This window comes from Salmo salar, chromosome 13 (genome assembly GCF_965601325.2).
Source record: "Salmo salar chromosome 13, fSalSal1, whole genome shotgun sequence".
NCBI classification, from domain to species: domain Eukaryota; kingdom Metazoa; phylum Chordata; class Actinopteri; order Salmoniformes; family Salmonidae; genus Salmo; species Salmo salar.
In genome coordinates, this window is record NC_138303.1 from 61,092,398 (window position 1) to 61,120,316 (window position 27,919).

The following is a 27,919-nucleotide window of genomic DNA, read 5'->3' on the forward strand; positions in this document are numbered from 1 at the left end:
TGCTAAATGTTATACACTATTGGCCTAATGGAGCTTGAGGATTCTCTCTGGTGGGTTTTGTGGAAAGACTGTGAACAGCAAATGGGGTCTATCTCCTGTTTGGACTAGGAATACCAAGGTGGAATGGATGAACCTGCAGCATAGTTTACTTCAATGGAAAAAAGGACCTTTACAGTAATTTCAAGATATTCTGGTAGATACACCATGTCAATGTGAATATGTCAATGTGAGGACCACATTGGAAATAAGTGTTGTATCATGTTTTCATGTGTTGTACTCTAGATTTCAGTTGAATGCATTCAGTTGTACAACTGACTAGGTATCCCTTTTTCCTTCTTTAAACTGCATTTATTTTACCCCCAAAATAAGTCACAGCATTCACAAATTAAATTGATGAACAGTGCAACAGTTAGTGGAGACATTTCAGTCACAGAAGCTGTTGGTCACACTGAATTCAAACTGAAAACAACTATATTTGTTTGTCTTCGTCTCTTTCAGCCCTGAGCCTCCGATGCGTTCTCCTATGGGCCGTAATGGAAACGGTCATAGTTTCGAAGTCACCACAGAGTCAGACGTGTACAAGATGCTGCAGGACCCAGAGGAGCCAGTCTCTGCACCCAAACAATCCGGCTCCTTCAAATACCTACAAGGCATATTGGAGGCAGAGGATGGAGGTACCCTTATTTGTTGCTCTATATGAGTCTTCATTCACCCTACAGTTTACCTAAACAACATGCTTGTTTATGTATGTTAGATGTATGTTTGTATATTTGAGATAAATAGTTTTCTTCTGCAAGTGGAGCGTGTGATCTTTTCCAGCCACATGACTGTATGTGCACTGTAGCACGTGTTGTCCCTAAGAGGAGAGGGAGCGTTGGCATAGTTTTCCTTTTATAGGCCGAGAGAGCTGAAAGTCAAATGATAAAGGGGGGGGAAGAAAGTTTACTGCAACACAGCCTTATGAAAGACAATAAACAGAGAAATGACTTCCTGGTGTTTCTTTCAAACTTTTTTCACAGTTTTCCTTAGAAGTAATGCGTTGTGTTTTCGTCAGTGTCGTGGCCAGATCTCACCTCTTCAAGGAGAACCCAAACAGACAGGCTTATCCCCAGGAACAAGTCATGCTGTCTATTGGAGATCATTGAGATGGTTTTGTGTCAACACCAGTCCCATGTTATTCTTTGAATTTGGTGCTAATCACTTGCAGGTGTGAAAAGGGATTAAGGAAGAGCGAAAAGTCAATAATGGTTTTAACAGAATTAGATTAAACGGCACCAATTCGCCTCCTGCACAGTTGTTCTTTTTTTCACGACCGCAAAAGGCGTCATTGACACTGGGTTTAAGCTTCTGGTGCGATGCTTACACACCTTGGGGCTTATACAAGACTCGCCCTAAAGCTCTGTCTGCCTGTTTCCGGTTGTTGCTCTCTGTCTGTGGGAATGCTTACATTATCTTCTGCTGAAGGAGTTTTTTGCTTTGACCTTTAGACGGAGAGGGGCATTTGACTGCATGTGATATTGTCATCCTCATCCTTTAAAAGGAATACGCTCTTGTTTTGAAAATGTCGGCATCCCTGGGATTTCAATGGAGCGCAAACATGAGGCGCTGTTATGATATAGCCCCACAGGCTCTGATTTGACCATCTGTGGTGTCAGACAGTGCGGAGGGTGAAAACAAGAGGAGAGGAGAGGAGACGTTTGCATGACAAGATTCTCAGCTTATTATTACACTGAACTCCCCAGCATACCAATCACTGAAGAATCCACCACTTACACTGTATACAGTGAGGGAAAAAAGTATTTGATCCCCTGCTGATTTTGTACGTTTGCCCACTGACAAAGAAATGATCAGTCTATAATTTTAATGGTAGGTTTATTTGAACAGTGAGAGACAGAATAACAACAAAAAAATCCAGAAAAACGCATGTCAAAAATGTTATAAATTGATTTGCATTTTAATGAGAGAAATAAGTATTTGACCCCCTCTCAATCAGAGAGATTTCTGGCTCCCAGGTGTCTTTTATACAGGTAACGAGCTGAGATTAGGAGCACACTCTTAAAGGGAGTGCTCCTAACCGCAGCTGTAAAAGACACCTGTCCACAGAAGTAATCAATCAATCAGATTCCAAACTCTCCACCATGGCCAAGACCAAAGAGCTCTCCAAGGATGTCAGGGACAAGATTGTAGACCTACACAAGGTTGGAATGGGCTACAAGACCATCGCCAAGCAGCTTGCTGAGAAGGTGACAACAGTTGGTGCGATTATTCGCAAATGGAAGAAACACAAAAGAACTGTCAATCTCCCTCGGCCTGGGGCTCCATGCAAGATCTCACCTCGTGGAGTTGCAATGATCATGAGAACGGTGAGGAATCAGCCCAGAACTACACGGGAGGATCTTGTCAATGATGTCAAGGCAGCTGGGACCATAATCACCAAGAAAACAGTTGGTAACACACTATGCTGTGAAGGACTGAAATCCTGCAGCGCCCGCAAGGTCCCCCTGCTCAAGAAAGCACATATACATGCCCGTCTGAAGTTTGCCAATGAACATCTGAATGATTCAGAGGACAACTGGGTGAAAGTGTTGTGGTCAGATGAGACCAAAATGGAGCTCTTTGGCATCAACTCAACTCGCCGTGTTTGGAGGAGGAGGAATGCTGCCTATGACCCCAAGAACCCTATCCCCACCATCAAACATGTTGGTGGAAACATTATGCTTTGGGGGTGTTTTTCTGCTAAAGGGACAGGACAACGTCACAGCATCAAAGGGACGATTTTCGGGGCCATGTACCATCAAATCTTGGGTGAGAACCTCCTTCCCTCAGCCAGGGCATTGAAAATGGGTCGTGGATGGGTATTCCAGCATGACAATGACCCAAAACACACAGCCAAGGCAACAAAGGAGTGGCTCAAGAAGAAGCGCATTAAGGTCCTGGAGTGGCCTAGCCAGTCTCCAGACCTTAATCCCATAGAAAATCTGTGGAGGGAGCTGAAGGTTCGAGTTGCCAAACGTCAACCTCGAAACCTTAATGACTTGGAGAAGATCTGCAAAGAGGAGTGGGACAAAATCCCTCCTGAGATGTGTGGAAACCTGGTGGCCAACTACAAGAAACGTCTGACCTCTGTGATTGCCAACAAGGGTTTTGCCACCAAGTACTAAGAAGGAGGGAGGTCTGCGCCCGTGTTTTGACTACCGAGGCCTGAATCAGATCGTGGTGAGGTACAGTTACCCGCAACCTCTTATCGCCACGGCGATTGAGTCAATGCACGGGGCGCACTTCTTCACCAAACTAGATCTCAGGAGTGCTTACATCCTGGTGCGTATCCGGGAGGGAGACAAGTGGAAGACGGCATTCAGTATGACCTCAGGGCATTATGAGTACCTCGTCATGCCGTACGGGTTGATGAATGCTTCATCAGTCTTCCAAGCCTTTGTAGACAAGATTTTCAGGGACCTGCATGGGCAGGGTGTAGTGGTGTATATTGATGACACTCTGATATACTCCACTACACGCGCCAAGCATGTGTCCCTGGTGCGCAAGGTGCTTGGTCGACTGTTGGAGCATGACCTGTACGTCAAGGCTGAGAAATGCCTGTTCTTCCAGCAGTCCGTCTCCTTAATAGGGTACCGCATTTCCACCTCGGGGGTGGAGATGGAGAGTGACTGCATTTCAGCCGTGCGTAATTGGCCGACTCCCACCATGGTAAAGGAAGTGCAGCGGTTCCTAGGGTTTGCCAATTACAACCGGAGGTTTATCCGGGGTTTTGGTCAGGTAGCGGCTCCCATTACCTCACTGCTGAAGGGGGGCCCGGTACGTTTGCAGTGGTCGGCTGAGGCGGACAGGGCTTTTGGTCACCTGAGGGCTCTGTTTACCTCGGCTCCCGTGCTGGCCCATCCGGATCCCTCCTTGGCGTTCATAGTGGAGGTGGACGCGTCCGAGGCTGGGATAGGAGCCGTGCTCTCTCAGCCCAGCCCGACGGAGAAAAACTATGATGTGGGGGACCAGGAACTGTTGGCTGTCGTCAAGGCTCTAAAGGCTCTCGCTCCGCCACTCCTCCACTAACCTCTCCCCCTTCCACTGCGTACTGGGGTACCAGCCGGTTCTGGCGCCTTGGCATCAGAGTCAGACCGAGGCTCTTGCGGTGGACGACTGGTTCAGGCACGTGGAGGAGACATGGGACGCCACCGATGTTCACCTCCAGCGGGCCATGCTGCACCAGAAAGCCAGTGCAGACCTTCACCGCAGTGAGGCCCCGGTGTTCGCACCGGGGGACTGGGTCTGGCTCTCGACCCGGAACCTGCCCCTCCGCCTGCCCTGCCGGAAGCTGGGTCCGCGGTTTGTGAGGCTATTTAAAGTCCTGAGGAGAGTGAACAAGTTTTGTTAAAGGTTACGGTAATCAGGTTCCCCCTGATTACCGTATTAACCCCTCGTTCCATGTGTCTCTTCTCAAGCCAGTGGTGGTTGGCCCGCTCCAGGAGTCTGAGGTGCTCCGATGTACTCCGTTCGCTCTATCCTGGATTCGAGGCATCGGGCGAGGGGCCTTCAGTACCTCGTGGAGTGGGAGGGTTACGGTCCAGAGGAGAGGTGCTGGGTGAGGACGTGTTGGACTCTTCAATGCTGCGGGAGTTCCACTGTCTCCGTCCGGATCGCCCTGCGCCTCGCCCTCCGGGTCGTCCCCGAGGCCGGCGTCGGCGTGCTGCTGGAGGCGCGCGTCAAGGGGGGGTACTGTCACGACTTCTGCCGAAGTCGGGTCCTCTCCTTGTTCGGGCGGTGCTCCGGTCTTCTAGCCATCGCCGGTCTTCTAGCCATCATTGATCCACTTTTCATTTTCCGTGTGTTTTGTCTTGTTTTTTCTCACACCTTGTTTCAATTCCCTCAATCACTTGTTGTGTATTTAACCCTCTGTTCCCCCCATATCTACCCATATCTTGTTATTTTTATGCCGTTGGTTTTGCGATTTAACTGCTCCGGGTATTACCAAGTTCTGCTCTCCTGAGTCTGACTTCCCTGCCACCGGTTACGCACCCCTTACATGTCAGTAGTCTTTATGAAAAAAGCTGGTTTAGCCTACTCAAATACCCGGCTCAAAAAGGGAAGGATGCTATGTTTAGCTAGCTGGCTGTGGCTATCCAACACTGGAACTCTTCCAAGTCAAGGTAACCTTTTGGTTTTATAAATGTATTGCCATCGGGGCCCTCCGGTGTAACTGCTAAAGTGTTTGCTGCTGACTGTACACTGTACAGCATGATTATAGCGTTTTTACTAATGCATCAGTTCTAATATGTATGTTGACTATGACGTTAATATGGTGACCACAATGTAAACTGTGTGTAGTGGTTACCGATTATGATATGAAGGTTTGGCTTGGAAAGGTTTTCTCACCTGGTCACAGACAGCTGATGTGTTGTGCACAAATCAATTTGTATTTGTCACATGTGCAAAATACAACAGGTGAAGACCGTACTGTGAGATGCTTACTTACAAGCCCTTAACCAACAACAAAATAAGAGATAAGGAAATATTTTGTAAATAAATGAAAGTAAAAAAACGTACACAATAAAAATAACAAGGTTATATACTGTGGGTACCGATGTCGAGTCAATGTGCGGGGGTATAGGTTAGTCAAGGTAATTTAAGTTATATGTACAGGTAGGTAGAGCTAAACTGACTATGCATCAATAATAAACATTTAGTAGCAGCAGTGTACAAATTAAAGGGGGGGACGTCAAAGCAAATATTCCGGTTAGCCATTTGATTAATTGTTCAGCAGTCTTATGGCTTGGGGGTAGGAGCTGTTAAGGAGCCTTTTGGACCTAGACTTGGTGCTCCGGTACCACTTGCCGTATGGTAGCAGAGAACAGTCTATGACTTGGGTGGCGGGAGTCATTGACAATTTTTTGGGCCTTCCCCTGACACCGCCTCGTATAGAGGTCCTGGATGGCAGGAAGCTTGGCCCCAGTGATGTACTGGGCCACACGCACTACCTTCTGTAGTGCCTTATGGTTTGATGCCGAGCATTTGTCATACCAGGCAGTGAAGCAACCAGTCAGGATGCTCTCGATGGTGCAACTGTAGAACTTTTTGAGGATCTGGGGACCTCAGTTCTTTTCAGGCTCTTGAGGGGGAATAGGCCTTGTCATGCCCTCTTCATGACTGTCTTGGTGTGTTAGGACCATGACAGTTTGTTGGTGATGTGGACACCAAGAAACTTAAAGCTCCTGACCCGCTCCACTACAGCGCCGTTGATGTGAATGGGGGTGTGTTTGGCCGTCCTCCTCCTGTAGTCCATGATCGGCTCCTTTGTCTTGCTCACATTGATGGAGAGGTTGTTGTCCTGGCACCACACTGTGACCTCCTCTCATCGTTGTCGGTGATCAGGCCTACCACTGTTGTGTCTTCAGCAAACTTAATGATGGTGCTAGAGTCGTGCTTGGACATGCAGTTGTGGGTGAACAGGGAGTACAGGGGGGAACTAAGCACACACCCCTGAGGGGCACACATGTAGAGGAACTGCATGGCAGATGTGTTGTTGCCTACCCTTACCACCTGGGGCGGACCGTCAGGAAGTCCAGGATGCAGTTGCAGAGGGAGGTGTTTAGTACCAGGGTCTTTAGCTCATTGATGAGCTTTGTGGGCACTATGGTGTTGAACGCTGAGCTGTAGTCAATGGACAGCATTCTCATGTAGGTATTCCTTTTGTCCATGTGGGAAAGGGCAGTGTGGAGTGCAATTGAGATTGCATCGTCTGTGGATCTATTGGGGCGGTATGTAAATTGGATCTAGGGTTTCTAGGATAATGGTGTTGATGTGAGCCATGACCAGCCTTTCAAAGCACTTCATGGCTATAGATGTGAGTACTATGGGGCGGTAGTCATTTAGGCAGGTTACCTTGGCGTTCTTGGGCACAGGCACTATAGTGGTCTGCCTGAAACTTGTAGGTATTACAGAGTCGGTCAGGGAGAGGTTTAAAATGTCAGTGAAGACACTTGCCTGTTGGTCCACGGATGCTCTGAGTACGTGTCCTGGTAATCTGTCTTGCCCCGCGGCCTAGTGAATGTTGACCTGTTTAAAGGTCTTACTCACATCTGCTACGGAGAGCATGATCACACAGTCATCTGGAACAGCTGGTGCTCTCATGCATGCATCAGTGTTGCTTGCCTCAAAGCAAGCATAAAAGCAATTAACCCGTCTGGTAGGCTCGCGTCACTGGGAAGCTCGCGGCTGGGATTCCCTTTGGAGGCCGTAATAGTTTGCAAGCCCTGCCACACCCGACGAGGGTTGGAGCCGGTTTAGTAGGATTCAATCTTAGTCCTGTATACAGTCGAAGTCGGAAGTTTTCATCTACACCTAGGTTGGAGTCATTAAATCTCTTTTTTTTAACCACTCCACAAATTTCTTGTTAACAAACTATAGTTTGTCAGTTAGAACATCTACATTGTGCATGACACAAGTAATTTTTCCAACAATTGTTTACAGACTGATTATTTCCCTTATAATTCACTGTATCACAATTCCAGTGGGTCAGAAGTTTACATACTAATTTGACTGTGCCTTTAAACAGCTTGGAAAACTCCAGAAAATGATGCCATGGCTTTAGAAGCTGCTGAAAGGCTAATTGACATAATTTGAGTCAATTGGAGGTGTATCTGTGGATGTATTTCAAGGCCTACCTACTCAGTGCCTCTTTGCTTGACATCATGGGAAAATCAAAAGAAATCAGCCAAGACCTCAGAAATAAAATTGTAGACACCCACAAATCTGGTTCATCCTTGGGAGCAATTTCCAAATGCCTGAAGGTACCACGTTCATCTGTACAAACAATAGTACGCAAGTATAAACACCATGGGACCACGCAGCCGTCATACCACTCAGGAAGGAGACGCATTCTGTTTCCTAGAGATGAATGTACTTTGGTGCAAAAAGTGCAAATCAATCCCAGAAAAACAGCAAAGGACCTTGTGAAGATGCTGGAGGAAACAGGTACAAAAGTATCTATATCCACAGTAAAACGAGTCCTATATCGACATAACCTGAAAGGCCGCTCAGCAAGGAAGAAGCCACTGTTCCAAAACTGCCATAAAAAAGACAGACTATGGTTTGCAACTACACATGGGGACAAAGATTGCACTTTTTGGTCTGGTCTGATGAAACAAAAATAGAACTGTTTGGCCATAATAAAGGGGGATGCTTGCAAGCCGAAGAACACCTTCCCAACCGTGAAGCACCGGGTTGGCAGCATCATGTTGTGGGGGTGCTTTGCTACAGGAGGGACTGGTGCACTTCACAAAATAGATAGCATCATGAGGATGGTAAATTATGTGGATATATTGAAGCAACATCAAGACATAAGTCAGGAAGTTAAAGCTTGGTCGCAAATGGGTCTTCCAAATGGACAATGACCCCAAGCATACTTCCAAAGTTGTGGCAAAAGGGCTTAAGGTCAACAAAGTCAAGGTATTGGAGTGGCCATCACAAAGCCCTGACCTCAATCCTATAGAAAATTTGTGGGCAGAACTGAAAAAGCGTGTGCGAGCAAGGAGATCTACAAACCTGACTCAATTACACCAGCTCTGTCAGGAGGAATGGGCCAAAATTAACCCAACTTATTGTGCGAAGCTTGTGGAAGTCTACCCAAAATGTTTGACCCAGGTTAAACAATTTAAAGGCAATGCTACCGAATACTAATTGAGTGTATGTAAACTTCTGACCCACTGGGAATGTGATGAAAGAAATAAAAGCTGAAATAAATCATTCTCTCTGCTATTATTCTGACAATTCACATTCTTAAAACTTCATGTGGATCAGTGGGATGCTAGCGTCTCATTTCGACAACTTCCGGTGAAATTGCAGAGCGCCAAATTCAAATTAAATTACTATGAATATTTAACTTTCAAGAAATCACAAGTGCAATACATCAAAATAAAGCTTAACTTGTGGTTAATCCAGCCACCATGTCAGATTTCAAAAAGGCTGTACGGTGAAAGCAAACCATGCGATTATCTGAGGACAGTGCTCAGCACAGAAAACATTACAAACAGTTAGCAGCCAAGTAGATTAGTCACGAAAGTCAGAAATAGCAATAAAATGAATCACTTACCTTTGATGATCTTCGTATGGTTGCACTCACAAGACTCCCAGTTACACAATAAATGTTCATTTTGTTCGATAAAGTTCCTCTTTATATCCAAAAAGCTCCATTTTATTGGCGCATTTTGTTCAGTAATCCAATGGCTCAAATGCGTTCACAGCGGGCAGACAAAAATTCCAAATAGTATCCGTAAAGTTCGTAGAAACATGTCAAAGATGTTTATAATCAATCCTCAGGTTGTTTTTAGCCTAAATAATCGATAATATTTGTACCGGACAATAGCGTCGTCAATATAAAAGAAAAACAAAAAAGGTGCGCCCTCAGTCGCGTGCAGTTACCAGCTCTGGGGACATCCCAGGGTCCACTCACTCAATGTGGTCATTCTCCCTCATTTTTCAGAATAAAAGCCTGAAACAATGTCTAAAGACTGTTCACAACTAGTGGAAGCCATAGGGAACAGAATTTGGGTCCTATCCCTTTAAATGGTGGATAGGCTTTCATTGGAAAAACAGCCATTTCAAAATAATGGCACTTCCTGGATGGATTTTCCTCAGGTTTTCACCTGCCATATCAGTTCTGTTATACTCACAAACATTATTTTAACAGTTCTGGGAACTTTAGAGTGTTTTCTATCCAAATCTACCAATTATATGCATATCCTAGCTTCTGGGCCTGAGTAGCAGGTAGTTTACTTTGGGCACGCTTTTCATCCAAAATTCCAAATGCTGCCCCCTATCCTAAAAAAGTTAAAATATAGTGGTGATCCTAACTGACCTATGACAGGGACTTTTTACAATGATTAAATGTCAGGGATTGTGAAAATCTGATTTTAAATGTATTTGCCTAAGGTGTATGTAAACTTCTGACTTCAACTGTATTCCCATAGTAATTTGTTATGGATCCATAACTAAATCAACATCTTCATTTTGAAAGAGTATTTTTTTATCATTATTTTATTAACAAAATGTAGTTGCGAAGTAACTAAAAAGTACTAAGTAAAGTTGCTAATGCTAAAGTTGTCCATGATGAGATTCAAACATGCAACCTTTGGGTTGCTAGACATTTGCGTTATACGTCTACCCATCCCCCCCGACCAACCACCCTACTTCCATTTTTGCCTTAAGTAAGCATCTGTCTTATGTAACCATACCAAATATAACATATACTAATTTGAGTGTCCCGGATTTACATTTACTATATTACGTCTAGGCTATGAGACCAGGCTGAATACAGCAATTATTACAGTAAAAATAGACCCCGTTATTACTCCAACCTTTTAAACGGTCACATCATTAGTGTTTAAGTGTTGGAGTGATGTAAACTTCTCTGTGCCAGGTAGTTCACCAGTGTGATGGGTAGGCCATGCCAGAGCCAGAGGCAGTGGCGTGCTGGGTCAATGGGGCCTGCTGGCACCTCATCACTCCCGTGGTTCAGGGAGAGTGTGATTGTGACACTCTGGTGTGATGAGAATGTGAAATATTTGCTCTGCCAGGCAGCTGCCTCTCTCTCCTCTCCTAATTGATGTGTTCCTGCTGTGTGCCAGGATCTCACATCAGCCCTGGTATCCCAGAAATGTGAATGGAGGGAGATAGATAGGGAGTGAGAGGTAGAGATAGGGAAAGGAAGATAGAGGTATGGGGAGGGGGAGCAATACTGTAGGTAATACAGTACAGAGAGAGAGAGGGGAGGGTATGGTAGAGTGAGAGAAAGAAAGAGGTAGAGAGGCTGACAGCGTGTGAGCACCACCCTGGCCCTCTGCCTGTACCCCTGCCATGCCCTCTGAGGTTAACACACCAGTGAAGGGAGTGCTTACTGAGGAGTGATGTCTGTTGTGGACAGTAGCTGACCTTGGTGCGTCCCTGAGCCAAGTGTGAACACCATTCATTCTTCCATCTCCATGCTTTCACCCATGGCTGACTGCTGCCTTTCTAGCTCTCATATACTGGTATAGGGTGAAGTTGCCCCTAAATCTTGGGTCAGTTTAGCATTTTATCCAACTGATATCGTAGATTAGGATTGGGGGACAGGAAGCTGATCCTAGATCTGTACCTAGAGGAAACATCTCCCCATTGTAAGTTGATTTACAATATCTAAACGTGTCTTAACTGCGCTATATAAGTTGAATAAATAATAATGCTAATTAAAAAAATATATATATATTTAACTGAGGTGTTATTTTGTGTGTCTGTGTCCACAGGTGTGTCCCCCACTGACATGTCTGGAGTGAGAGGCCTTAGGTCCCCGGACCGATCCCCAGTCCCTAAACTGGGCAGCCCCATCCCCGGCCACATGGGCCCCATGCCCGGCCTACAGAAACTCCCCCAGTGCACGCGCTGTGGCAACGGCATAGTGTAAGTCATAAAAAACAGAGATGACGCTGCACACTAGGAGTGTGTCACAAATAGCACCGTAGTCCCTATAAAATGCACTACTTTTGACCATAGACCACAGGGGATAGGGTGCATTTTGGGATGCTATCTAGTCCTGCTACAACAGGCCCAAGCTAATAACAGAGAGGGAAAATGATCTCCATATAGCACTTTGAATGAATAAACCTCTGTGCCACGCCCTCCTCCTCAGGAACCCAGAGATGCCAGTAATCCCCACACTGTTAAAGCACCATGGGTAAACAGTGATGTCATTTGAACAAGAGACTGTTGTGGAGGCTTAGTACCATGGATCTGTTATATAGACTGTTTACACAGGGGTTTTTAGGCAGGGCACTAAAGCATTTACCTACTGTTATAGGCAGTAGTGGTTAGGATAAAGGCCCGGATACAGGGGAGATTCAAATTCAACCAATGAGTTCTGGCTGTTGTGAAGCTATGTAATCCTTATTGGTAATGCAAATACCCAGATCCATGAATAGAATACTGGTCACTTGAATGCACAGTGACATAGTTAAATAAGAAAATGAATGCTAATCAAATAGCTCTTTATTTATATAACCTTGAAAACCCCTTATCTTTGACATGACACTAACAACCTGGTTATGTTCTGTCCGTATAGGGGAACCATCGTGAAGGCCAGAGACAAACTGTACCACACAGAGTGCTTCATGTGTGATGACTGCGGCATGAACCTCAAGCAGAGGGGCTACTTCTTCATCGAGGAGAACTTGTACTGTGAGACCCACGCCATGGCCCGCGTACAGCCTCCCGAGGGATATGACGTGGTCGCCGTCTACCCCAACTCCAAGGTTGAACTGGTCTGAACTTGTCTGACTCTCACACAGCCCCCCTCAGACATGTGCCTGCAGTCTTATCCACAGCTTCCAGCCTGTATAAATGTGTTCCACTTCCAATGCACTACATGTCCAAGCTGTTGCCAGGAAATATCCATTTAGAGTTGGATACTAGAGAGTGAGAAAATGGAGTTTCCAAAGGTTTTAAGTCTCTCTTTAATTCTTTCACACTATTTCGGACGGATTAACATTTTTACACCTGCTGAGTAAAAAAAAAACTATGTTTTATTCAACCTATTTTACTCAAATTGCGGGCTTTTCTTTGTGTCAATAGCACTTTTAGATGATGTTGAAACATAAGCAATATTCAACCGAATGACCTCTCACATCTTGGGATGGTTTTCTATTTTTAACTCTGCCGACTACAATACAGTTAGTGGAATGGAATAGGGTCAAGCACCTGACTAAGAATGGAATTCACCTTTCACTGCTTCTCATACTGTTACTGCTACAATTAAAGAACCCCAGCTTTTTTACATCTGTTGGAGTGCAATCCAGTGCCACACGAGAAAGCCTTTTGTCTCTCCACTGTAGCAGCTTTTAAAAAGCTGTGGGGAGCAAAGACGCAGGACAAGGGCATGGAAAATATTGAAATCCAACCCGTGAATCTAGAAACATATGGGAATAATATACATTTATTTCTTGTTTGATTTTAACATATATCTAGTCACAGCCAGGTCCACTGAATGAATCACACTTCTACATTTCCAGGGAGGGAGGGAGGGAGGGAGGGAGGGAGGGAGGGTAGGGAGGGAGGGGATTTATAGTACCAGTAAAATGTTTGGACACACCTACTAATTACAGGGTTTTCTTTATTTTTACTATTTTCTACATTGTAGAATAATAGTGAAGACATCAAAACTATGAAATAACACATATGGAATCATGTAGTAACCAAAAAAGTGTTAAACAAATCAAAATATATTTTATATCATAGATTCTTCAAAGTAGCCACCCTTTGCCTTGATGACAGCTTTGCACACTCTTGGCATTCTCTCAACCAGCTTCATGAGGCAGTCACCTGGAATGCATTTCAATTAACAGGTGTGCCTTGTTAAAAGTTAATTTGTGAAATTCCTTTCCTTCTTAATGTGTTTGAGCCAATTAGTTATGTAGTGACAAGGTAGGGGTGGTATACAGAAGATAGCCCTAGTTGGTAAAAGACCAAGTCCATATTGTGGCAAGAACAGCTCGAATAAGCAAAGAGAAATAATAGTCCATCATTCATTTAAGACATGAAGGTTCATTTCAAGAACTTTTAAAGTTTTTTCAAGTGCAGTCACAAAAACCATCAGCGCTATGATGAAACTGGCTCTCATGAGGACTGCCACAGGAAAGGAAGAGCTAGAGTTACCTATGCTGCAGAGGATAAGTTAATTAGAGTTAACTGCCTCAGAAATTAAATGCTTCACAGAGTTCAAGTAACAGACAAATCTCAACATCAACTGTTCAGAGGAGACTGTGTGAATCAGGCCTTCATTTTCGAATTGCTGCGAAGAAACCCCCACTAAAGGACACCAATAAGAAGAAGAGACTTGCTTGGGCCAAGAAACACGAGCCATGGGCATTAGACTGGTGTAAATTAGAGATTTTTGGTTCCAACCTCCGTGACTTTGTGAGACGCAGGGTAGGTGAACGGATGATCTCCACGTGTGGTTCCCACCGTGAAGCATGGAGGAGGTGTGATGGTGTGGGTTGCTTTGCTGGTGACACTGTCTGTGATTTATTTATAATTCAAGGCACACTTAACCAGCGTGGCTACCACAGCATTCTGCAGTGATACACCATCCCATCTGGTTTGCGCTTAGTGGGACTATCATTTGTTTTTCAACAGGACAATGACCCAAAACACACTTCCAGACTGTGTAAGGGCTATTTGACCATGGAGAGTGATGGAGTGCTGCATCAGATGACCTAGCCTCTACAATCACCCGACTTCAACCCAATTGAGATGGTTTGGGATGACTTGGACCACAGGGTGAAGGAAAAGCAACCAACAAGTGCTCAGCAAATGTGGGAGCTCCTTCAAGACTGTTGGAAAAGCATTCCAGGTAAATCTGGTTGAGAGAATGCCAAAAGTGTGCAGTGCTGTCATCAAGGCAAAGGGTGGCTACTTTGAAGAATATGTGTTTAACACTTTTTTGGTTACTACATGATTCCATATGTGTTATTTCGTAGTTTTGATGTCTTCAATATTATTCTACAATGTAAAAAAAATAAAAAAAAAAATAATGAAAAACCCTTGAATAAGAAGGTGTGTCCAAACTTTTGACTGGTACTGTATGTGCTTTTGGAAGTGACAAAAATATCTGTGTTAGGAGCAAAAAGTCTCTACCCCTGAAAGTGTTGGATGAATTATGATCACTTACATATGTGGCCATGTACATAATCATGCAGCCTTAGGGACAGCAAACAGTGAACTGAAATAGTTGCATGAAAAGTGCTATTTTAATTTGAATGAAAAACTCAAATCTCAAAGTGCTTGTTATTCGATATCCACCGTGACCCTAATGTTTAGCTACTGCAATGCCAACTAGGACAGTAGTTCTTTGTAAATTATGTGAAATTATGTTGTCATGATGTTGGTGTTTTAGTTCTAATTGTACATATTTGTTTCGTCATGGCTGTTTAACAAACATAACTTGTCACTCTGCCTTCACACGTCTGTGTCATTTAAGTGCTTACCGTGTTAAGTCACAGAATCCTCTCATTTTTAACTTATTGTTTTGTCGACACATATTGTTCTGGTTTCTTCTATTTCTTTTTTAAGATATAATAAAGTGAAAAAAGTATTAAAATCATACCCATGATTGAGACTTTCTTTTACAGGCATGCTGTATTTATTGTGAAATGTTTGGAGAGTAGTACTTTAGCTTGCCTGTGGACACACTACATAGATATAGGGTTCCATTTTGTGGATTTGTATATCCTGGCTATGACAAAGCACTGTACCCACAGCATCTATTCAGACCTACAGCTTGGAGTCAATGCCTTGCGTTCCAATAGCACACTATTTCTTACATAGTGCACTGCTTTCCCACTGATCACAGATGTCAATTAAACTTCTATTTCACGTTGGTACAACGTAATTTCATTGACATGACGTGAAAACAACGTTGATTCAAACAGTGTGTGCCCAGTGGGTTGGTGCCATTTGGGATGAACACAAATTGACTGATCCAAACCCAGAGACATCCACGTCCTAGGGCCTGTGACAACAAGTACTCCATGTTTCAATTTGTTACAAGCAGACTTTGAACACAAAACTGCCTTTTTGGATTATGTTCAAACGGTGTCATCCAAAACCTACACATAATGATTTTCTTCACATTTTACCCCCACAAAATGTTTTTGGAGAAAATTGAGTGGCACTTGATGTAATATGAGAAGTTTGTGGTTTGTTTAAGATCGAATGTCAAGTTTACCATACAGTTGTGATGTATGGCTGAGATTCAATGGTTAACTATAATCAGAAGCAGAAGGCAGGGGAGCCCTTCATACCCCATTAAATATGTCTTAACGCCTTGAGAGAGAGAGCAAAAGGGGGGAGAGAGAGCGCAAAAGGGGAGAGAAGGAGAGAGAGAGTGCAAGAGGGGAGAAAGGGGGAGCGAAGGAGAGCGAGCAAAAGGGGAGAGAGAGAGAGATAGCAGAAGGAGAGAGAGAGCAAAAGGGGAGAGAAGGAGAGAGCGAAAAAGAGGAAGAGAGATACAGGGGGAGGGAGAGAGAAGGAAGAGAAATTGGTCTGTTTTGGAGTCCCAGTCATTAATTTAAATGATTCAGTCAATATAAGAGTGATGTGGTTTAGCAACGTGGCCAACAGTTAGTGACTAATCCAAGGCTTTGAACACTCATCTTAACAGGCATAGGGTAACATTTTCCACATTGGTGACACATATGTTATGCTGCTGGTCACAAGTCAATCCCCAAACAGCTGCAGCAAGGAACATGGCGTTTAGGAAGTCGTCTCATACTTTAATCAAGCATGGAGAACATGATAAAGACTTCCAACTTTGTATAAAAGAAAGCTTTCACAGAAGCTTAACATTTTTCACCATTACAGTTAAAATGCAGTACACTTTTCATTCATATATTTGCAATGCACAGTAGCATGTACAATTAAGTGGAATCTATTTTAATAATAGAGATACTGGTCATCTCTGTATACCCGTCACAAGACCCACTGGTTGATACTTATTTATAAAACCCTCCCCCCTAGCTGAGATATTTACTGCAGCCCTTATCCTCCACATACAACACCCGTTCTCCCAGTCACATTCTGTTCAAAGTCCCTTAAGCACACACATCCCTGGATCACTCCTCTTTCAATTCACTGCAGCTAGCGACTGGAACGAGCTGCAAAAAACACTCAAACTGGACAGTTTTATCTCAATCTCTTCATTCAAAGACTCAATCATGGACACTCTTACTGACAGCTGTGGCTGCTTCACGTGATGTATTATTGTCTCTACATTCTTGCCTTTGTGCTGTTGTTTGTGCCCAATAATGTTTGTACCATCTTTTGTGCAACTGCCATGTTGTGTTGCTACCATGCTTTGTTGTCATGTGTTTCCGCCATGCTGTGTTGTTGTCTTAGGTCTCTCTTGACGTAGTTTCAACTCAAATTTGATTTGTTTCATGTGCTGAATACAACACCTTACCGTGAAATGCTTACTTACAAGCCTTTAACCAACAATGCAGTTCAATAAATAGAGTTAAGAAAATATTTACTAAATAAACTAGGGTAAAAGAAAATAAAAAAAATAAACACAATAAAATTAATAACAATAACAAGGCTATATACAGGGGGTACCGGTACCGAGTCAATGTGTGGGGGTACAGGTTAGTCAAGGTCATTTGTACAAATAGGTAGTGGTGTCTCTCTTGTCGTGATGTGCGTTTTGTCCTATATTTTATTTTTAATCCCAGCCCACGTCCCCGGAGGAGGCCTTTTGTCTTTTTGTAGAGGGTCATTGTAAATAAGAACTGACTTGCCTAGTTAAATACAGGTTAAATAAAAAATAAAAAATGTAAATACCAGAGGCACATAAACACTAAATTCGGAAAGTATTCAGAACCCTTGACTTTTTACACAATTTGTTAAGGTACAGAATCATTCTAAAATGTACCAAATATTTTTTCCCCCTCATCAATCTACAGTACATACAATACCCCGTAATGACAAAGCAAAAACAGGTTTTTAGAAATGTTTGCTAATATATTAAAATAAAAAACTCAAATAACACATTTACATAAGTATTCAGACCATTTACTCAGTACTTTGTTGAAGCACCTTTGACAACGATTACAGCCTTGAGTCTTCTTGGGTGTCATGCTACAACAAGCTTGGCACACCTGTATTTGGGGAGTTTTGCCCATTATTCTCTGCAGATCCTCTCAAGCTCTGTCAGTTTGGATGGGGATGGGGATGTTGCTGCACAGCTATTTTCACGTCTCCCAAAGCCACTCCTGCGTTGTCTTGGCTATGTTCTAAGGGTTGTTTTCCTGTTGTAAGGTGAATCTTCGGCCCAGTCTGAGGTCCTGAGCGCTCTGGAGCAGGTTTTCATCAAGGATCTCTTTGTACTTTGCTCTGTTCATCTTTGCCTTGATCCTGACTAGTATCCCAGTCTCTGCCACTGAAAAACATCCCCACGACATGATGCTGCCACCATCATGCTTCAGCGTAGGGATGGTTCCAGGTTTCCAACAGACGTGACGCTTGTCATTCAGGCAAAATAGTTCAATCTTGGTTTAATCAGTCCAGAGAATCTTGTTTCTCATGGTCTGAGAGTCTTTAGGTTCCTTTTGGCAAACTCCAAGCGTGCTGTTGTGCCTTTTACTCTTTTACTGAGGAGTGGCTTCCGTCTGACCACTATACCATAAAGGCCTGATTGGTGGAGTGCTGCAGAGATGGTTGTCCTTCTGGAAGCTTCTCCCATCTCCATAGTGGAACTCTGGAGCTTTGTCAGAGTGACCATCGGGTTCTTGGTCGTCTCCCTTACCAAGGCCCTTCTCCCCCGATTGCTCAGTTTGGCCGGGCGACCAGCTCTAGGAAGAGTCTTGGAGGTTCCAAACTTCTTCCGTTTAAAAATGATGGAGGCCACTGTGTTCTTGGGGCTTTCAGTTCTGCAGAAATGTTTGGGTACCCTTCCCAGATCTGTGCTTACACACAATCCTGTCTCGGAGTGCAACAAACTATTCCTTCGACCTCATGGCTTGGTTTTTGCTCTGACATGCACTGTTAACTGTGGGAACTTATATATAAAGCAAAGCAGTGCGACACAAGTAAAAACACAGAGTTACACATGGAATAAACAAACATACAGTCAATAACACAATAGAAAAAATCTATATACAGTGTGTGCAAATGAGGTAAGATTAGGGAGGTAGGGCAATAAATAGGCCATAGTGGCGAAGTAATTACAATTTAGCAATTAAACACTGGAGTGATAGATGTGCAGAAGATGAATGTGCAAGTAGAGATACTAGGGTGCAAAGGAGTAACAAAAAAATAACATGGGGATAAAGTAGTTGGATGGGTTATTTACAGATGGGATATGTACAGGTGCAATGATCTGTGAGCTGCTCTGACAGCTGATGCTTAAAGTTAGTGAGGGAGATATGAGTCTCCAGCTTCAGTGATTTTTGCAATTCGTTCCAGTCATTGGCAGCAGAGAACTGGAAGGAAAGGCGGTCAAAGGAGGAATTGGCTTTGGGGTGACACGTAAATATACCTGCTGGAGCACGTGCTACGGGTGAGTGCTGCTATGGTGACCAGTGAGCTGAGATAAGGCGGGGTTTTACCTAGCAAAGACTTATAGATGACCTGGAGCCAGTGGGTTTGGCGACAAATATGAAGCGAGGGCCAGCCAATGAGAGCATACAGGTCACAGTGGTGGGTAGTATATGGGGCTTTGGTGACAAAACAGGTGGCACTGTGATAGACTGCATCCAATTTGCTGAGTAGAGTGTTGGAGGCTATTTTGTAAATGACATTGCCGAAGTCAAGGATCGGCAGGATAGTCTGTTTTACGAGGGTATGTTTGGCAGCATGAGTGAAGGATGCTTTGTTGCGAAATAGGAAGCAAATTCTCGAGTTAATTTTGGATTGGAGATGCTTAACGGGAGTCTGGAAGGAGAGTTTACAGTCTAACCAGACACCTAGATATTTGTAGTTGTCCACATATTCTAAGTCAGAACCGTCCAGAGTAGTGATGCTGGACGGGCGGGCAGGTGCGGGCAACAATCGGTTGAAGAGCATGCATTTAGTTTTACTTGCATTTAAGAGCAGTTGGAGGCCACGGAAGGAGAGTTGCATAGCATTGAAGCTCGTATGGAGGTTAGTTAACATCATTGATGTATACAGAGAAAAGAGTCGGCCCGAGTATTGAACCCTGTGCCACCCCCATAGAGACTGCCAGAGGTCCGGACAACAGGCCCTCCGATTTGACACAGTAAACCAGGCGAGGCAGTCATTTGAGAAACCAAGGCTGTTGAGTCTGCCGATTAGAATGTAATGATTGACAGAGTCGAAAGCCTTGGCCAGGTCAATGAATACGGCTGCACATTATTGTCTTTTATCGATGCCGGTTATGATATCGTTTAGGACCATGAGCGTGGCTGAGGTGCATCCATGACCAGCTCAGAAACCAGATTGCATAGTGGAGAAGGTACGGTGGGATTCGAAATGGTCAGTTATCTGTTTGTTAACTTGGCTTTCGAAGACCTTAGAAAGACAGGGTAGGATAGATATAGGTCTGTAACAGATTGGGTCTGGAGTGTCTCCCCCTTTGAAGAGAGGGATGACCGCGGCAGCTTTCCAATATTTTGGGATCTCAGACGAATCGAAAAAGAGGTTGAACAGGCTAGTAATAGGGGTTGCAACAATTGCAGTGGATAATTTTAGAAAGAGAGGGTCCAGATTGTCTAGCCCGGCTGATTTGTAGTTGTGCAGATTTTGTAGCTCTTTCAGAACATTTGGGTGAAGGAGAAATGGGGAGGCTTGGGCAAGTTGCAGTGAGGGGTGCAGGGTGGTTGACCGGGATAGGGGTAGCCAGGTGGAAAGCATGGTCAGCCGTAGAAAATAGTTTTTCTCAATTATCGTGGATTTATCGGTGGTGACTGTTTCCTAGCTTCAGAGCAGTGGCAGGTGGGAGGAGGTGCTCTTATTCTCCATGGACTTTACAGTGTCCCAGAACTTTTTGGAGTTTGTGCTACAGGATGCAAATTTCTGTTTGAAAAAGGTAGCCTTTGCTTCCTAACTACCTGTGTATATTGGTTCCTAACATCCCTGAAAATGTGCATATCGCGGGGGCTATTTGATGCTAATGCAGTATGCCACAGGATGTTTTTGTGCTGGTCAAGGGCAGTCAGGTCCGAAGTGAACCAAGGGCTATATCTGTTCCTGGTTCAATTTTTTTTGAATGGGGCATGCTTATTTAAGATGGTGAGGAAAGCACTTTTAAAGAACAACCAGGCATCCTCTACTGACGGAATGAGGTCAATATCCTTCCAGGATACCCGGGCCAGGTCGATTAGAAAGGCCTGCTCACTGAAGTGTTTTAGGGAGCATTTGACAGTGATGAGTGGTGGTCGTTTGGCCGCAGACCCATTACGGACGCAGGCAATGAGGCAGTGATCGCTGAGATCCTGGTTGAAGACAGCAGAGGTGTATTTAGCTTAGATTGTAGGACGGCCGGGGTGTTAAGCATGTCCCAGGTTAGGTCACCTAACAGTACGTGCTCTGAAGATAGATGGGGGGCAATCAATTCACATATGGTGTCCAGGGCACATTTGGGGGCAGAAGGTGGTCTATAACAAGCGGCAACGGTGAGAGACTTGTTTCTGGAAAGGTGGATTTTTAGAAGTAGAAGCTTGAATTGTTTGGGCATAGACCTGGATAGTATGACAGAACTCTTCATGCTATCTCTGCAGTAGATTGCAACTCCGCCCCCTTTGGTAGTTCTATCTTGTCGGAAAATGTTATAGATAGGGATGAAAATTTCAGGATTTTTGGTGGCTTTCCTAAGCCAGGATTCAGACACGGCTATGGCATTTGGGTTGGCAGAGCGTGCTAAAGCAGTGAATAAAACAAACTTAGGGAGGAGGCTTCTAATGTTGAGATGCATGAAACCAAGGCTTTTACGATTACAGAAGTCAACAAATGAGAGCACCTAGGGAATGGGAGTGGAGCTAGGCGCGGCAGGGCCTGGATTAACCTCTACATCACCAGAGGAACAGAGGAGGAGTAGGATAAGGGTACGGCTAAAGGCTATATGAACTGGTCATCTAGTGCGTTTGGAACAGAGAGTAAAAGGAGCAGGTTTCTGGGCACGGAAGAATACATTCAAGGCATAATGTACAGACAAGGGTATGGTAGGATGTGAATACTGTGGAGGTAAACCTAGCCATTGAGTGACGATGAGAGAGGTTTTGTCTCTAGAGAAATCATTTAGACCAGGTGAGGTCACCGTATTTGTGGGAGGTGAAACAAAAGGGCTAGCTAAGGCATATTGAGCAGGGCTGGAGGCTCTACAGTGAAATAATACAATAATCACTAACCAAAACAGCAATGGACAAGGCATATTGACAATAGGGAGAACCATGCGTAGCCGAGTGATCTTATGGACCAGTGGGTAGCTAGGCGAGCTGGAGACACGGCGATTCAGACAGCTAGCGGGCCGGGGCTAGCAGGCTAGCAGAAGGACCTTAGGGGGACGTCGCGACGGAAGAAGTCTGTTGTAGCCCCTTCGGACGGTTACGTAGGCAGACCAGTCGTGTTGGATCGGCAGGGCTCCATGTAGGCAGTAAAAGGGTCCAGGCCAATAGGCAAAATAGGTATTGTAGCCCAAGAAATTGGCTGATGATCCTCTTCAGCTAACAGTACTAGACAGATCTAGACAGCTAGCGGGCCACGACTAACAGGCTTGCGGATGGGCCTGTAGGGGACGTTGCGACGGCGGAGCCTGTTGAAACCTCTCGGGCGGATTACTTCGGTAGACCAGTCGTGATGGATCGGCGGGGCTCCGTGTCGGGCAGTAAAAAGGGTCCAGGCCAATTGGCAGAATATGTATTGTAGCCCAAGGAGTGGCTGATGGACCTCTTCAGCTAGCCGGGAGATGGGCCTAGTTCCAGGCTCACTGGTGCTTGTTTCGGAACAGAGATGTTAGCCAAGGGGTAGCTACTCGGATAGCAGCTAGCTAGCTGCGATAATCCAGGTGAAAAGGTTCAGAGCTTGCGGTAGGAAACCGGAGATGTGGAGAAAAAGCAGTCCGGTATGCTTTAGGTTGAATCGCGCTGTGCAGACTGGCAGGAGTTGACCGGGCTAAGGTTTGCTGATGACCGCTAGCAGTGGCTAACCTACTACTAGCTACTTAGCTGGCTAGCTTCTGTTGGGGGTTCCGGTTCTAAAGTATAGAAAATAGCAGATCCATACCACATTGGGTGAGGCGGGTTGCAGGAGAGTATGTTGAAACTGAGGTTAAAAATAGAAAAAAATTATACGAAATATACACGGAGGAAAAAAATATATATACACGAGACACGACAAGACAAAGACGTCTGAACTGTTACGCCATCTTGGAAACTGACAGGTGTTTGCGTTTCTAAATCATGTACAATCAATTGAATTTACCACAGGTATCTAGTTGTAAAAACACGTAAAGGATGATACATGGAAACAGGATGCACCTGAGCTCAATTTCGAGTCTCATAGCAAAGGGTCTGAATACTTATGTAAATAAGGTATTTCTGTTTTTATTTTTAATACATTTGCAAAAATTTCTAAACCTGTTTTTGCTTTATTATTGTGGTGTATTATGTGTAGATTGCTGAGGATTAAAAAAAATACAAAAATTGAATAAGGCTGTAACGTAACAAAATGTGGATAAAGTTGAGTGGTCTGTCACGTCCTGACCAGTAAAGAGGTTATTTGTTATTGTAGTTTGGTCAGGACGTGGCAGGGGGTGTTTGTTTAATGTGTTTCGGGGTTTGTTGGGCAATGTTCTATGTTAGTCTATTTCTATGTCTGTGTCTAGTTTATCTATTTCTATGCTTAGTTTATTGGTTTGACCTTCAATTGGAGGCAGCTGTTTCTCGTTGCCTCTAATTGAAGGTCCTATTTAGTAGGGGTGTTTTTTCATGGGTTTTTGTGGGTAGTTCCATGTGCAGATGTATGTCTCACAGGACTGTTTTTTCGTCGTTGTTGTTTTGATTAAGTGTTTTGTTTCGTGTTCTTCTCAATAAACAAGAAGATGAGCATACACATTCCCGCTGCGCCTTGGTCCCATCTTTACGACGAACGTGACAGGGTCTGAATACTTTCCGAAGGCACTGTATGTAGTAATGTAGATACTTTACGTGACAGAGAGAGAGGGAGAGACACAGAGTGAGAGACCTTTACTCCATGGAAATAATTCTGAGCGCTAGTGTTTCAACAAATCTCAGTTCTACTCTAAACACTGAGCCTGATCAGAAAATAAACACTTCAAGTCTCTCAGTAACTGTCTGTGTTGTGTATTGTGGCCAACATCACTAGTTCAGCATCAGCTAGCTGACTGTCCATCAGAATAAACTTGATGTGAGGAGTGTGTTGTGAGAGCTTCAAACCTAGCAACAAAATGTCCGTCTTGGCGCTTGGCGTCAACAAAACGCCTGAAAATGGCGCCAACAGACAGGGCAGCCGTGCTTCTAGCTCATAGGCAACTTTGCAGGGTTTTGTTTTTTATGTGTTATTTCTTACATTATTGTCCCAAAAATCTTTTGTGTTATTACATACAGCCAGGAAGAACTCGCTAATATTCAGTCTCTGGATAATAAAGTTGACAAGCTCACGGCAACGAATACCTTCCAGAGAGACATCAGGGATTGTAACATACTCTGTTTCACGGAAACATGGCTCTTTTGGGATATACTGTCTGAATCCGTAAAGCCAGTTGGGTTCTCAATTCATCGCAAAAACAGGAATAAATATCTCTCCGGGAAGAAGAAGGGCAGGTGTGTGTGTTTCATGATTATCTACTCATGGTGTGATTGTGATAACATACAGGAACTCAAGTCCTTTTGTTCACCCGACCTAGAATACCTCACAATCGACCGTATTATCTCCCAAGAGAATTCTCTGCGGTTATACTCACAGCCGTGTATATTGCCCCTCAAGCCGTTACCACGACAGCCCTCAAAGAACTTCACTGGACTTTATGCAAACTGGAAACCACATATCTTGTGGCCTCATTTATTGTAGCTGGTCATTTAAACAAAGCAAATTTGTATAAAACGCTACAGAAGTTCTATCAACACATTGACTGTAGCACTCGCGCTGCTAAAACACTCGACCACTGCTACTCCAACTTTCAGGATGCCTTCAAGGCCCTCCGCTGCCCTCCCTTCAAATCTGATAACGACTCCATTTTGCTCCTCAATTCCTATAGGCAGAAACTCAAACAAGGACTGTTCAATGCTGGTCTGACCAATCGGAATCCACACTTCACCGGGGGAAAACTACCGGCCCTCCAGACACCAACTGAACCCGAAGTCACAGGAAGGCCAAAAAGATAATCAAGGACAACAACCACCAGATCCACTGCCGGTTCACCCCGCTATCATCCAGAAGGTGAGGTCAGTACAGGTGCATCAAAGCAGGGACCGGGAGACTGAAAAAGCTTCTATCTCAAGGCCATAAACTGTTAAATAGCCATCAGTAGTACCTTAGAGGCTGCTGCCCTATATACATAGACTTGAAATCACTGGCCACTTTAATAATGGAACACTAGTCACTTTAAAATGCTTTACATATTTTGCATTATTTATCTCATATGTATATACTGTATTATATTATATTCTACTGTGTCTTAGTCTATGCCGCTCTGACATTGCTCGTCCAAATATTTATATATTCTTAATTCCATTCCTTTACTTTAGATGTGTGTATTGTGTGTATTGTTGTGAAATTGTTGGATATCACTTGTTAGATATTGCTGCACTGTTGGAGCTGGAAACACAAACATTTCGCTACACCCACAATAACATCTGCTAAACACGTGTATGTCACCAATAACATTTTGATTTGATGCGTATACAACATCTAAGCTAATTATCTTTCATTGAATCGAGTGATATTGTCTTAGATTGATTCAGCTGGAGGGTTCTAACTTCTAACACCTAAACAAATAAATATATTCTTCCAAGGCTCAGAGGGAGATTAAAGTGCTGTATCTGGAAAGCATTAGGTGTGTGGTTCCCTGTCCTCTCCCTCCACATTCCCCTGGTGTAATTGATGAACAGGATCAAATAGGAACCCAGCTCATTCACTTGATGTGCAGGATTCCTGTCAGTCCATTGTACTTATGGAGCCCACTGTTGGGCTTTGTTCCATTTAGTGTCTGAAACCAGGCCTCAATCATTCACTCAGTCACTCAATCTCTCCTTTTCTTCAGTCCATTCCTCTCCTCCCCTTCCATATGGTACCAACCAGTTTTTTTCTAACAGTTGTGATTTGTAGTGAGTTATTGGATGGGTGCCTGTGAACAGCCTGGCCTCAGAGCCATACAAAATATACTTGACCTATTCCTGAGCACCTCCAAGTCGTATGATACTGTACCTACTAATGGTGTAGTTACTTGAGACAGAAACAAAAGTAGGGAGGTTGGTCTAAGAGGATGGGTGGGTGTAATCCGTGACAGTCTTGCAATCCAAAGGTTGCATGTTCGAGTTGCAATTGGCTCAACTGTAGCAATTTAACCCTTCTCCTAACCCTTATTGTAAATGAAACCCAATTCAACTATCCTGTTGCGTGAATTCACCTAACTTTTGTTGTGTATCGTATCGTTACGTGTCTATGTGTCCATTAGCACATAACGTAATTCTCCTTTGTTGCTACAGCGCAACAAGCAACCTGGTCTCAGATAAAGACTATACTCCTCCAAGAGGTAAGATAAATTACATCATCCAATTCGTATAATATTCTACGACCGAGTCAGACGTATGATACTATACGTCCTCTAATTTGTATGATTTTGTATGACCGCTATTCCCTTCGTAAGGTAACCTAACGTAAAATATTATTTTAAACGGATTGTCACAGATTTACATACAGAATAATACGAATTGCCCTGAGATCACATTGCTGTGAAACCTGGGGTTAAGCGCTCTAGATGCTAGGGTATTAAAGAGTGGTACGTTTGTTATTCCCAATCCACCATCAGAACAATGCAGCTTGAAAGACGCAGCAAAACTTCAAAGATGAAAGAGTTTCTAATGAGGTGGAATTATCTTAATCTGTGATCATTCTTTGAAATAGTTCAATTTCCAAAATGTTTGAAATGAATACGTACAGTACTGTAATGGTGTGTAAACATAGTTTGGTTGATGAAGAGAGAGGTTGTAGATATTAACTATTTCTCTCTCTCTTTTCAGTATCAGGGGACATTTCTGAGATGCAACCAAATTCCATTCCAGTACGCCTGTCACACAACATAAGAGAACGCTTGCTTATTTGATACTTACACGCCTTGCAAATAACACTTGGGTTTAGATTGCATTACGGTGCAATGCAAGAACGCAATAATAACACGGCTAGAGGAGCATCACGCCCCATCTTGTGCGTTTGGCTTGGATTTGTAACCATGTTTATTCCACCCACTGCTTTATGAGGATTTATAAAGGACCCCTTGAACCTCCAAATGTTTGGCTAGTTCTTATTGGGGGGAGCTGTGCTCTTAGACTCATCAAAATGGGATTGAGAATAAAGAATGTCCTGGGTTTGAAAACTTTCACAGGCCGGGGGATCTTGACCTCCCTTAACGCTTGGGAAAAGAAACTACATTACCAGAGAAGAATAATAGAAAGGAATGCTGTCCATCAGTGGAACAAGCATGAATGCATATGGTATTTTGGCATTGTTAAGTACACATTGATCATCCATTGCCCTGTGGTTAATATGACACAGAGGGAATCTATCCTAGGGAGTTTGTTTACATCCTGCGCGAGCAGCCAAGGTCTGAGAGTGGCTGAGGTCCATCTATGAGTTGAGCTATGTGTTTATAAACACATGCAATACAGTAAATATCCACCTTCTTATAGTTATGTACATAAAACTGGATATAAAAACCAAACAGATGGCTTTAGGTTTGAGAAAGTTGTCAGCTCTACCAAACTTGGCTAAAATACGAGGAAATTAGTCAAATGGGATGATACTGAACACATCCTCTCCTGTGGAGTACCTTTCACCAAAAAATCCCATTCTCATAGATCATCCCACTTGTTGTTTCTCCTTTCCCAATCTATGACAACACTGCTTAGATAGAGTAAACCATCATCCAAGTGCTCTCAAACAAGTACAATATATCCCAAATATTCACATTTAAATTTACTGTAATTAGAGAATAATTTAATATTTTGGTATCGAAGTTGTACATTTATCAGTGACAATGTGCAGTCTGATTCCTTGTCAAACATACACATTACAGAGCATAGATACTTTCACTAACCTTTGAAACAGCTTTTTTGGTCATTATTGTTAGAGTATGAGTCAGTATTTTCCTCAAATTCCTGCAGATTGTCTGAGGGGGTGGCCAGTCAGGGATGGACTG

General features: G+C 43.8%; 1 protein-coding gene and 1 long non-coding RNA gene across 3 annotated transcripts in view; both read left to right on the forward strand.

The window, feature by feature from the left end:
• The window catches only part of LOC106567515 (PDZ and LIM domain protein 4), a 77,069-nt gene extending 64,019 nt beyond the window's left edge, over window positions 1-13,050 (forward strand). The window contains exons 5-7 of the mRNA XM_014136837.3: window positions 499-674; window positions 11,289-11,442; window positions 12,101-13,050. Of these exons, the coding sequence (XP_013992312.1) occupies window positions 499-674; window positions 11,289-11,442; window positions 12,101-12,305 (535 nt within the window). The 3' untranslated portion in view covers window positions 12,306-13,050. The remainder of the gene's footprint in view (window positions 1-498; window positions 675-11,288; window positions 11,443-12,100) is intronic.
• A 2,182-nt stretch (window positions 13,051-15,232) lies between these two features.
• On the forward strand, window positions 15,233-27,579 carry LOC106567516 (uncharacterized). 2 transcript variants are annotated; one of them, XR_014380114.1, is made up of 4 exons: window positions 15,233-16,788; window positions 24,761-24,947; window positions 26,211-26,257; window positions 26,745-27,579. It is a non-coding gene; the product is annotated as an uncharacterized LOC106567516 (long non-coding RNA). The 2 variants fall into 2 exon arrangements; XR_001320088.3 differs by having other exon boundaries at window positions 15,234-16,788; window positions 24,761-24,942; window positions 26,745-27,576.
• Window positions 27,580-27,919: the final 340 nt, after the last annotated feature.